At 44.2% G+C, this 13,177-nt stretch overlaps 1 protein-coding gene across 1 annotated transcript in view; it reads left to right on the top strand.

Annotated features, from left to right (window-relative positions):
* The window catches only part of LOC134341090 (poly(rC)-binding protein 3-like), a 42,937-nt gene that overhangs the window by 22,507 nt on the left and 7,253 nt on the right, over positions 1–13,177 (top strand). The window contains exons 7-10 of the mRNA XM_063038842.1: positions 178–255; positions 1,275–1,316; positions 2,365–2,440; positions 4,868–4,917. Of these exons, the coding sequence (XP_062894912.1) occupies positions 178–255; positions 1,275–1,316; positions 2,365–2,440; positions 4,868–4,917 (246 nt within the window). The remainder of the gene's footprint in view (positions 1–177; positions 256–1,274; positions 1,317–2,364; positions 2,441–4,867; positions 4,918–13,177) is intronic.

Raw genomic sequence — 13,177 nt, 5'->3', positions numbered from 1 at the left:
AAAGATGGACCATGATTAACCATGGACCAAGTCTGATGGACTGACAGCCTGGTTGTGCTTTTGTATATTGTGATAAGCACAGATATTTGCATACTGAGGGCAAGCGTGTGGTGCCTTGGAGCCTCTGCTGCATTCAGAATGCTCTGCTAACTTGTGATCTCTCTACCTATCTTCTAGCAATCTCCACCGAAGGGCATTACCGTGCCATACCGGCCTAAGCCCATCTCAGCTCCTGTCATCTTTGCAGGCGGGCAGGTAAGGAGCCTGTCCCTTCCGCAGCCCCCTTGATCATTCTTGTTTCTTCGTCGTTCATTTTCTGCCTTCTGCCAAGGTTGGTTATTTTGCGGATAGTGCAGAAAGTTGTAGGTTACATTGAATCTTTGGTGTGATGCAGAGCTAAGTCAGAAGTGGAAGATGGAATTCAGTTTGGAAAAATGCGAAGTGATAAACTTTGGAAGATCAAACTTGAAGGCAGAGAACGCGGTTTACGATAGAATTCTTAAGAGTGTGGAGAAAAAGAAAGCCTGGTTTCACATCCATAGATCTATCAGATTTACTGCATAGTTCATAGGGTGATTAAGAAGATGTCTGGTGTGTTGGCATTTGTTAGTTAGGGGTTGAGTTCTAGAATCATTAGGTTAGAACACATTTAGAGTATTGTGTTCAATACTGGTTGTGTCATTCTAGGAAGCTTAAGAAGACCATACTGTGGCGATTTACCAGGATGCTGTCCGGATTAGAGAGCTTGTCTTATGAAGATAATTTGAATGAGCTAGGGCTTTTCTGTTTGAAGTGTAGGAGAATGAGAAATAACTTGATAGAGGTGTACAAGGTGATGAGGCCCATAGTTTACAGCCAACTCATTTTTCCTAGGGCACCAGTACCAGATCTATTTAAGTTGTTTAGAGGAATGTATGGGGAGATGTTAGAGGTAGGTTTTTTATACAGGAGTGTGGTATGTGCTTGTATATACTGCCAAGTGTGGTGGTATTGAGGGGTAGCATTAAAAAATGTTATGAATTTTTAAGAGACACTTGGATAATCATAGGGATGAAAGAGAAATGGAGGGCTATGTGGGAGGAAATGCTTAAATTGATCTTGGAGTAGGTTAAAAGGCCAGCATAACATCATGGGCTGAAGGGCCTGTAGTGTTCTATGTTTCTTACGTTTCTTGGCCAGCTCATGCGGATCATTTAACCTCAGTCTTGGGACATGGGTTGGATTGAATATGGTGGTTGATTCATTTACAGTTTTATTTCTTCCTTGATTTGTAGGCTTATACCATTCAGGGACAGTTTGCCATTCCACATCCTGATGTGAGTTCTTTTTGTACTTTATTCAAATCTCAGAAGTTTTGTATAATTTTTCAGAGATTCTCCTTCACTGTTTTAAAGTTTGACTTTTATAAAGTTATTAGGTTGCATGTAGTTCTGGTTGTCCTGTTGCAGGAAGAATATGGAGACTTTGAAGAGGGTGCAGAAGAGGTTCTCTGGGATGTAACCTGGAAAGGTACTATAAGGAAAGGTTGAACAAACTAGGTTGTTTTCTCCAGAGTATAAGAGGCTGAGGAGAGACCTGATACATTAGGGACATTTAAGGGTCCAGATGGATGAAAAAAGAATGTAGGGCATTGTATGAGGGAAGCATTAGATTTCTCCTCAATTAGGTTATAAGGCTGGCACAACATCCTGGGCTGAGGAGAATATACTGTGCTGTGCTGATCTACGTTTGATGTTGCGTTATGTGACCTGTAAAATGCTAATGGACCAATGTTAGTATTATGTGCAATTCTGTTCACCTACCTACAAGAAAATATCAATATACCTGAAGCTACAGAGAAAATTTACAAGGATGATGGTAGGACTTGAGGACATGATTTAAGAAAAAAATGAATATGTTTGGATTTTATTTCCTGGAGTGCAAAAGATAAGGGTATAGACAGGATAAATGCTTGCAGGCTTTTTGCATTGAGTTTAAATAAGAATAGAATTAGAAGTCATAAGCTTAGAGTGAAAGGTGAAGTATTTAAGGAGGAAGAACTTCTTTAATCAGAGCGTGGTGTGAGTATGGAACAAACTGTCAGTGGAGGTAGTAAATGTCGACTGGTTGACAGGATTGCCACTCTTTGAAGTTTACAGTGACTATGATAAAGTGGGGAAGATGTCCTCTATCACAGTAGTTCAATGTTTCTGCTGTTAGCGTTTTGCCCCAGAAGGTGTCTGCTACTGGGCATGGGTCTCTCTACCTGGTTAACAGCTGGACAACCGATACTGATGTATTATTAATGTGTAGCACGATATAGAGATGTTGATTTGCATGCAGTATGTATTCATTGTTCTTGCTTTACCCCTTCTGTTCATACAGCTAACTAAGCTTCACCAATTGGCCATGCAGCAGACGCCTTTCACACCAGTGGGACAAACCAGCCCTGGATATTCTGGTTAGTACCTCAACATCTAGTAAACCAGAAGTCAGGGATAGTGGTCATGTATCATTCTACACCCCATAGTGACCCTTGAGTCATGGATACTGGTCATCGATCATTTTGCATTTTCCAGTGATCCTCTGGGTCAGGGATACAGGCCACAGATTATTCTAATCAATCTAGTATAACTATTTGTGAGAGCCAATGTGAAGTTTATTGTCACATGCACATGTACTTGTACTGGTTAGAAGGATGTGGAGGTGTTGCAGAGAATGCAGAGAGTTTCACCTGGATTAGAGGGCAAGAGTTATTAAGGAAAGGTTGAAGAAACTTGGGTTATTTTCTCTGCAGCACCAGAGGCTGATGAAGATCCAATCAGATGGCAGCTGGGTTAGACTCAGCAGCCTCTCTGGGTCCAAGCAAAGCTGCAAAGACAAATGTCCTTAGTCTTTTTTACATTTGCAGGAGACAGCTGGATATGAAGAACACCAAATTCAGTAGACCTACCTCACCAGCAAGTTGTGGGATATTGACGGAGGTGCACTTGTTCCGCACCATGTTGTAGCTGCTTCAGCTAGCCAGGGAAGGTGAAGTGCAAAGACATTGCACAATCCAACAAATGGTGGAAATAATTACGTAGACATTTTACTTGTGATCACAAAGCAATGTTGAATATTGGTAATATAGAATACTACAAGTAAAATTCACTCTTTCTTTGGCAAAACTGTTGGCAAGCAAACTATGTTATCTCAGTTGTTGCATAAAAAAAAGTCCTATTAGTCACGGGTTATAGCGGGACATCGATAGACAGCAAAACTGGTCTGAGAAGTCACAGATGGAGTTCAACCCAGATAGGGGAGCATGTCTTATGAGAATCAGTTGAGGGAACTCAGCCTCTTCTCCTTGCAGTGAAGGAGGATGAGAGGTGACTTGATAGAGGTGTATAAGATGAGAGGCGCTGATTGTGTGGATAGTCAGAGGCTTTTTCCCAGGGCTGAATTGGCTAGCATGAGAGGGCACAGTTTTGAGGTGCCTGGAAGTAGGTACAGAGGAGATGTCAGGGTAAAGTTTTTATGCAGAGAGTGTTAAATGCGTGGAATGGGCTGCCAGCAATGGTGGTGGAAGCGGATACGATAGTGTCTTTTAAGAGGCTCCTAGAGCCTAGAAAAATGGAGGGTTATGAGTAACCCTAGTTAATTTCTAAAGTAAGTACACATTTGGCACAACATTGTGGGCCAAAGGGCCTGTATTGTGCTGTAGGTTTTCTATGTTTCTGTGTAGTCTTGGGATTGCCTTTTGCAGCTGCTGACAAAGGAGACACAAGTTGGCTGTGTGCTGCTGGTTTCCTTCTGTCAGTGCTACCCACCAGTATTTGCAGCTTATTCTTGCAGAAATGTAATTTCTGGACAACATCCAAGAATCATCAATCTATAGGCCATGACTCTCCGGGAGTTGGGTTATAATTATTATTTTATTTATATTGTTATGTGCTGTAATTATGTTTTTCTGGAATCATAATTAAATGTGCTGAGACTGCATTGTTTCTGTACTTTGTACCTTAGGTCCAGAGGAAGACTTTTTCATTTGGCTATATTGTTGTATGTATTTGAATGACAGTTAAACTTGAACTAGAGATTTACAAGATTATGACAGCAATGACAGCGTAAACATTCAGAATCTATTTCTCATGGTAGTATGTCAAACACTAGAGGCATGAGTATAGTGTAAAAGATTAAAGATTATTTGTAATCTGTATATCTAAACACCGTGAATATCTTATTTGCATCAATAACCAACACAGTCTGCAGAGTATTGCAATGTTCCTGCATCAGTCTAATCCAATTGGAAGAAACCCATTTGGTCACAGAGAGAATGTACAACCTCTTCACAGAAAGCAGCACAAATTGAACCCTGATTAGTTATTACTTCCTCCCTCTTTGTTAGAAGTTTACAAGTCAAGGTTTTATAGAGAGGGTGGGGCTTGGAACATAATACCACAGAAGGTGATGGAAATGCATTCAACAGGAACAGCTTCTTTCCTTCCAACATATTTTCTGAATGGCCCATGGACACTATCTTGTTATTTTTCCTTTGTTTGTTTGTTTGCTTATTTATTTATTGCAAATTTATAGTTTGTATCCCTTGTATTCTACTGTTGCTGCAAAATACAAAATTGCACCGACATATGTATGATGATAAAGCTGATGCTGAGGAGCAAAATTTAAGAGACCTTTAGTTTGGCATGTGTCAGGCAGGGAATGAGAGTGGGGAAATACCACAATCAGTCAAGTGGGTTAGATTAAATTGGCATCTTGGTAAGCACAGACCTGTTGGGCTGCGGGAGCCTGTTCTTTGTTCCAAGGGGCTTGTTCACCTCTTGAGATGCTGCCACAAAGCTCAGCTGCTTTTAATATCTGAAGCCTGTCTTTTGCTCTCCCACAGGTCTGGACTCCTCTCAGACTAGTTCTCATGAAATTGCCATACCCAATGATGTGAGTACCCTGTTTCTGCTTTACTTTCTTTCTCCCCCCTTCAATACCTTGCAGCTCCTCTCTTACTGATCACCCGACAGAACTAGAAAGCATTGGGGTGGGCCCCAGAAAGAAGCACAATTAGGCCATCTCCGCTGTTCCATTGTGGCTGATTTATTAAGTCTGAACCCCATTCTTCGCCGTCTCCCCATAATCTTTAACGCTGTAACTAATTAAAAACCTATCAACCTCTTTAGATGTACTGAATGATTTGGCCAGCACAGCTGTTTGTGGCGGTGAATTCCACAGATTCTCCATGCTCTGGCTAAAGAGATTTCCCCTCATCTCCATTCTAAATGGGTGTTGCTCTATTCTGAGGCCGTGCCCTCTGGTCCTAGACTCACCCACCTCAGGAAACATCCTCTCCACAAGCACTTTATCAGGGCCTTTCAGTATTTCATTGGTTTCAAAGAGATCCCCCCTTATTCTTGTATTCATCACTACAGGCCCAGAGTCCTCAAACACTATGATGGATCTTGGCTTATACATGATTTCTTTTATTCTCAGGATGTTTCTCATGAAACTTTTTCTGGACCCTCTCCAATACCAGCTTGTCTTTTCTTAGATAAGGGGCCCAAAAATCACACAAAGTAATTCCAAGAATGGTCTGACCAATGACTTAATGTAGTCTCAGCATTACATGCTTACTTTTATATTCTAGTCCTCATGAAATGATTGCTGAAATTCCACTTGCTTTCCTTAACACCAACTCAGCCTCTCCGTTATCCTTTAGGAAATCCTTTCTTAGACTGTATTCTATCTGCCACTACCTTGCTCAATCTTCTAATCTAACTTAGTCCTCCTGCAGATTTCCTGCTTCCTTAACACTACCGGCCCCTCCACCCAGCTTTATATCATACAAAAATTTGGTCACAAAACTATTGTTTCCATCAACCAAATTATTGACATTTATCAGGAAAAGAAACAGTCCCAACATCAACACGTGCACCACTAGTCACCAGCATCTAACTAGAAAAGGCTCACTATATTCCCACTTTTTGCCTCTTCTCTTCCATCTCTATAAATCTTCCCTCACCAACCACATTGTAATGCCCTCCTTCTCCCACCACTCTCGGTAACAACCTCTTTTCTCTCTGCTTCTATCTGAAACCCCATCCTTGCTCCCATCTGTCTCTAACACCCTTCTACTGACTGTAATGCCTCTACCCTCTCACTTGTTTCTGAACTCCTCTCCTTTCTCCTGTAACTCTGTGACAACCCATCCTGTCTCCCAGCTCTCTATGTGACCCTCTCCACTCTGCCACAACTCAGTGATACCCCCGATTTGATTTTCTGTGACAGCCTCTCTACCGCCTCTGTGACATCCCATCTTTTTTCCCACATGTATGTGACACCCCCTCCCCTCACCTGACTGCCTGTAACATCCCCACCACACTCCCATCTTTGTGATACCCCCTCCATCACACCTAATTGTTTGTGATATCCTTCTCTGCTATCTGGCTATGAATGCTCTGCTTCTTCCACCTCTCTGACATCCCAGCTGTTCTTCAAATCTGTGACAGCCTTCAACATCTGCTTCTGTGTGATACCACGCTCTTCCATCTGTTTATGACCCCTTTCCTCTTATACCTCTCTGCCCTCTCAACTTCCACCTGTCTGTGACACACACTCCTCAGCGCTTCCCTTCTGTGACACCCTTGCTCTCTTCCGTCCCTCTGTGATACCCCACCTCTCTGACACACCCTCTTCTCTCTCATCTCTCTTTCACCTCTCCTCTCTCATGTCTCTCTGTGTTGCCCCTCCTCTCTGAAAACAATGTAACCCCCTTTCCTGACTTCCTTCCCTATCACAGACCCTTTCTTTCCTGTCTTTCAGTGAACCCTACTCTCACTCACCTCTCTGACAGCCCTGGTTGATCCAATCTGTCCATGATACACCTCACTCCTGACTCATTATGACATCCCTATTTTTTCCAAAAAATTAACTGTGATCTCCCATCCTTTGTTCCACTTCTGTATGTCACCTTCATCTCTCCAACTCCCTGTTATACCTGTCATATCTCCCTCATTTCTGTAACCCCCCCCCACCTCGGTTACTCTCCCTCCTCAATCCCTTTCCACATGACCTCCCTTTCCTTTGTTCCATCTCCCTATCATAACCACGCCATCTTTCTCTCCTGTCTCTGAAGAACCTACACTCACCCACTTGACTCTGACCCCTATAATTATCTCTTCTATTCATGATAACGCATCTCTCCTATCTCTTTGACACCTTTCTCCAACTGAACTATGTCACTCCAAAGTCTCTTTTACATCTCTGTGAGACCCCCTATTTCTTCCGTCTGCGCCACCCCTACTCTCTCTTCTCTCTTCGACATCCCTTATCTCTTTGACCCTTATTCCCGCACATCTCTCTAAATCTCTTCTTTTCTGAATCTCTCTGGTGCTTACTTCACTTTACTGTTTTTTTTGTGATCTTAACTCCTGTCTCCTGTCTCTTTGATACTACATCATTCCCTAGTGTAAGCCACCTCTCTTGTGTTGCTCCAACTCTTGTGACATCGCTTCTTGCCCAGCCTCTCTGTTCTCCTCATACACATCCATGTGTGACCCTTTCCTTCTTCTGTCTCTGTCACAAACTCGCTTTCTCTCCCATCTCTCTGATGACTCCTCTAATCCACCAGCTTGTGACTCCAGTAATCTCTACCTTGTGTCTGTGATACACCTCTTTCCCATCTCACTATGACACTTAGACTTTCTACTATTTAGCTTGATGCCCCATAATCTCACCCACTTTTATGTGAAACCCCTCGTCACACACATTTCTGTGTGACACCCCTCCTGCCTCCCTACTATGACACATCTTGTCTATCCCATCTCTCTCACATCCTTCATCTTTCTCATCTCTCTGTTATACCTATCCTCTCTATCCCCCAACTATTTGACACTACTTCCGTCTCTGTTAGTTATCACCTCGCTTCTCTCCTTGGTACTCACTTCCCTTTCAGTGACATTCTCTCCATCTCCTATCTTATAGATGTTCCTTTCCTTCCCATCTCATGATGTAAAATCTCCCCCTCCTTCTTTCATTCTGGTGTTCCCTTCCCTTTCCCCGTTCTGTGACATTTTCTTGTCTCCTGCTTGTGACATCTTTACCCTCACCCATCTCTCTAAGTTGTCCCTCTTTTGTGGCATGTCACCTCTACATTCTCCCATTTAGCTGCGACACTCAGCCTTTCTCTTTACCTGTAATGCCTCTCCTCCCTTCCATCACCTTTCTCACATTTCTTTGTGACAGCTATCCTCTGTTCTGTGAGACTTGTGCCTCCTGTCACCATCCCCACTTCTATGTGACCTTATTTTCTTTATCGCATTTTTCTGTCACAGCCATACCTTCCTTAAAGACTCTGTTTCTCACCTTTCTGTGACATCCTTAACTTGTCACTTATGTTCATGATATGAGTTTCTTCTGTATCAATGACACCTTAACTTTCTCCCACTTAGTTGTGATGCCTGAAACTCTCTCTCACTTCAATGTGAAACACCCAATCACTCCCATCTCTCTGACACCCTGCTCTTCACCATTTCTTAGTGACACCGTCTTCGTTCCCAGCTTTCTTTTATACCTCTCCTCTGGCCTGTCTCCTTGACACTATTCCAAGCAGTCTCTCTTTCTCTGTTAATCTCGTCTCCTTCCCTCTGATGATCCCTTCACATACCTGATTTCCTGAAATTACCTGCTGGCTCACATCTGTGCTGTATTTCCTGTAACCCACTACTCTGTATTCCCCCTACCCTTGTGGTATTGCTGCTATTCCTTGCCTCTGTTGTCACCCTCACCTCTCCCACATCTGTGCCATGCCCTATCCTGCTTCCTGTCTCTCTGTCACAATCACCCCTTTCCCAGCTCTGAAGATCTCCCTCATCAGCCTGTTTGTGACATAGCGAATCTTTTCCTTCTGTCATGATACTAAGTGGGAGAAAGCTGAAGTGGCTTAGACACAGGAGAGACTCTCTCATGACAGACATGAGACTGAAGAAAAACGGGGTCACATAGAGCTGGAGGGAGATTAGTTAGAGCTGGGAGATCAGGGTGACGTTGGAAAGAAGACATGGGAGAGAGGAGGGAATTCACAAAGAGTTGGGAGAGGAGAGGGAATTCACAGAGAGATGGGAGTAGGAGGGAATTCACATATGGGAGAGACGAGGGTATTCGCAGAGCAATGGGAGAGGAGGATATTCACATAGAGATGAGAGACGGGAAATTCACAGAGAGATGAGAGACGGGAAATTCACAGAGAGATGGAACAGAGGAGTGAATTCACAGGGAGATGGGAGCGAGGAGGGAATTCACAGAGAGAGAAGGGAATTCACAGAGAGATGGGAGAGAGGAGGGAATTCACAGCGATGTCGGAATGGAGGGAATTCACAGAGAGATGGGAGAGGAGAGGGAATACACAGAGAGATGGGAGAGAGGTGGGAATTCACAGAGATGGGAGAGAGGAGGGAATTCACAGAGATGTGGGAATGGAGGGAATGCATAGAGAGATGGGAGAGGAGAGGGAATACACAGAGATGGGAGAGAGGTGGGAATTCACAGAGATGGGAGAGAGGAGGGAATTCACAGAGGTGTGGGAATGGAGGGAATGCATAGAGAGATGGGAGAGGAGAGGGAATACACAGAGATGGGAGAGAGGAGGGAATTCATAGAGGAAGGAATTCACAGAGATGTGGGAATGGAGGGAATGCATAGAGAGGGGAGAGGTGAGGGAATTCACAGAGAGATGGGAGAGATGAGGGAATTCACAGAGAGATGGGAGAGATGAGGGAATTCACAGAGAGATGGGAGAGAGGAGGGAATTCACAGAGATGGGAGTGGAGGTAGTTCACAGTGAGATGGCAGAGAGGATGGACTTTACAGAGAGATGGGAGTGGAGGGAATTCATAGAGATGGGAGAGGAGGGAATTCACAGAGTGATGGGAGAAAGGGAATTCACAGAGAGATGGGAGAGAGGCTGGAATTCACAGATGAGAGAGAGCAGAGAATTCTCAGAGAGATTGGGTAGAGGAAGGAATTCACAGAGAGATGAGAGAGAGGAGGGAATTCACAAAGAGATGGGAGATAGGAGGGAATTCACAGAGAGATTAAAGAGAGGAGAGAATTCACAGAGAGATCAGAGAGTGGACAGGAGAAACGGATGAGGTGCTCCGTGACTGGTTTGAATCGGTGGACTGGTTAGTCTTCAAGGACTCGGCAGCTAACCTCGATGAGTATGCCTCAGCTGTCACGGATTTTATTTGGAAATTCACAGAGGACTGTGTGTCTCACAGGACAATCCGGGTATTCCCTAACCGGAAACCTTGGATGAATTATGAGGTCAAGTCCCTTTTAAAGGCTAGAGCTGTGGCCTTTAGGTCCGGGGATATAATGATATAATAATATCAACAATAATATCTTCCTGAAGATAAATCCAAGGAAGGCGACAGGCCCAGATGGTGTCCCAGGACGGGTTCTCCGGGCCTGTGCAAGCGAGCTAGATGGAGTGTTTGCTGACATCTTCAACTGCTCCTTGCTTCAGTCTAAGATCCCCCTCGTGTTTTAAGAAGGCAACAATAATCCCAGTGCTGAAGAAGAGCAAGGTGGCATACCTGAATGACAATCGACCTGTGGCTCTGACATCAATTGCTATGAAGTGCTTCAAGCGATTGGTTATGGCACACATCAACCACAGCCTACCGGTCGACCTCAATGCTTTGCAATTCGCCTACCGGAGCAACAGGTCAACGGCAGATGATCTCTGGCCCTACATTCCTCCTTAGAAAACCTGGTGAATAAAGACGCATACGTAAGGCTCCTTTTCATTGACTACAGCTCCGCCTTAAATACCATCATTCCAAAGAAACTGATTCCTAAGCTCCGGAACCTGGACCTTAGCATTCAGATCTGCAGCTGGATCTTCAACTTCCTCACAGACAGGACCCAGGCTGTAAAAACAGGGGACAAGCTCTCCTCTACAATCACTCTGAGCACCGGTGCCCCACAAGGCTGTGTACTCAGCCCCCTGCTGTACTCACTGTACACCCATGATTGTGTACCCAAGTTTCCATCAAACTCAATATATAAGTTTGCTGATGACACAACAATTGTAGGCCGTATCTCGGGTGATGATGAGTTTGAGTACAGAGAGGAAATTAAGAACCTGGTGGCATGGTGCGAAGACGATAACCTATCCCTCAATGTCAGCAACACGAAGGAATTGATGTTGACTTCAGAAGGAGCAGCGGACCGCACGACCCAATTTACATCGATGGTGTGCAAGTGGAACAGGTCAAAAGCTTTAAGTTTCTCGGGGTCAATATCACAAATGACCTGACTTGGTCCAACCAAACAGAATTCGCTGCCAAGAAGGCCCACCAGCGCCTTTACTTCCTGAGAAAACTAAAGAAATTTGGCCTGTCCGCTAAAACCCTCACTAATTTTTATAGATGCACCGTAGAAAGCATTCTTCTAGGGTGCATCACAACCTGGTATGGAAGTTGTCCTGTCCAAGACCGAAAGAAGCTGCAGAAGATCGTGAACACAGCACAGCACATCACACAAACCAATCTTCCGTCTTTGGACTCACTTTACACCGCACGCTGTCAGAGCAGTGCTGCCAGGATAATCAAGGACACGACCCACCCAGCCAACACACTTCTCGTCCCTCTTCTCTTCAGGAGAAGGTTCAGGAGCTTGAAGACCCGTACGGCCAGATTTGGGAACAGCTTCTTTCCAACTGTGATAAGACTGCTGAACGGATCCTGACATGGATCTGGGCTGTACCCTCCAAATATCCGGACCTGCCTCTCGGTTTTTTTGCACTACCTTACTTCCCATTTTTCTATTTTCTATTTATGATTTATAATTTAAATTTTAATGTTTACTAATTTTAACTACTTTTAATATTTAATATTTGTAATCCAGGGAGTGTGAAGCGCAGAATCAAATATTGCTGTGATGATTGTACGTTGTAGTACCAATTGTTTGTCAACTATGAATATAAAGTATTTTGTTATTGATTCTCTCTTGTCATTTGGATCATTGTCTTGTTGCAATTTCCATTAAGCTTCAGGTGATGGATTGCTACCCTGACATTCTCCTGTAAAATGTCTTGGTAAAAATTTGAATTCATTATTTGGAATTGCATGGAGGACTGTGTGGCTCGCAAGATGATCCGAATATTCCCTAACTGGAAACCTTGGATGAATTATGAGGTCAAGTCCCTTTTAAAGGCTAGAGCTGTGGCTTTCAGGTCCGGGGATGCCAGTCGCTACACGGAATCTTGGCGTGAACTCCGGAAAGACATTAAGGGCACCAAGAGGCAATATCGAGCCAAGTTGGAAGCCCAGACTAACCAAAGAGATGCCAATAGACTATGGCAGGGTCTAAATGAGATCACTGTGCGCAAAGAAAAGGCTGGGAATATCAATAACTGTGGCGCTTCTCTTCCTAACAAACTTAACGTATTCTACGCAAGATTCGAACAGAAGAGGAGCGTCCTGCTCCCTCCGGATGAACCAGACCTGGTGGCATCGAGATTCATTGTCACTGAGGAGGATGTTAGAAGGGCCTTCCTGAAGATAAATCCAAGGAAGGTGACGGGCCCAGATGGCATCCCGGGATGGGTTCTCCAGGCCTGTGCAAGCGAGCTAGCTGGAGTGTTTGCTGACATCTTCAACTGCTCCTTGCTTCAGTCTAAGATCCCCTCGTGTTTTAAGAAGGCAACGATAATCCCAGTGCCGAAGAAGAGCAAGGTGGCATGCCTGAATAACTATCGACCTGTGGCTCTGACATCAATTGCTATGAAGTGCTTCAAGAGATTGGTTATGGCACACGTCAACCACAGCCTACCAGTCAACCTCAACGGTTTGCAATTCGCCTACCGGAGCAACACGTCAACAGCAAGTGCCATCTCTCTGGCCCTACATTACTCCTTAGAACACCTGGAGAATAAATACGCATACGTAAGGCTTCTTTTCATTGACTACAGCTCTGCCTTTAATGCCATCATTCCAAATAAACTGATTCCTAAGCTCCAGAACCTGGGCCTTAGCACTCAGATCTGCAGCTGGATCTTCAACTTCCTCACAGACAAGACCAAGGCTATAAAAATAGGGAACAAGCTCTCCTCTACAATCACTCTGAGCACCGGTGCCCCACAAGGCTGTGTACTCAGCCCCGTCCTGTACTCACTGTACACCCATGATTGTGTAGCCAAGAT

The sequence above is a fragment of the Mobula hypostoma genome, chromosome Y, assembly GCF_963921235.1.
Source record: "Mobula hypostoma chromosome Y, sMobHyp1.1, whole genome shotgun sequence".
Classification (NCBI taxonomy): domain Eukaryota; kingdom Metazoa; phylum Chordata; class Chondrichthyes; order Myliobatiformes; family Myliobatidae; genus Mobula; species Mobula hypostoma.
The sequence above is the reverse complement of the archived record's forward strand: the minus strand, read 5'-3'. Positions and strand labels throughout refer to the sequence as shown.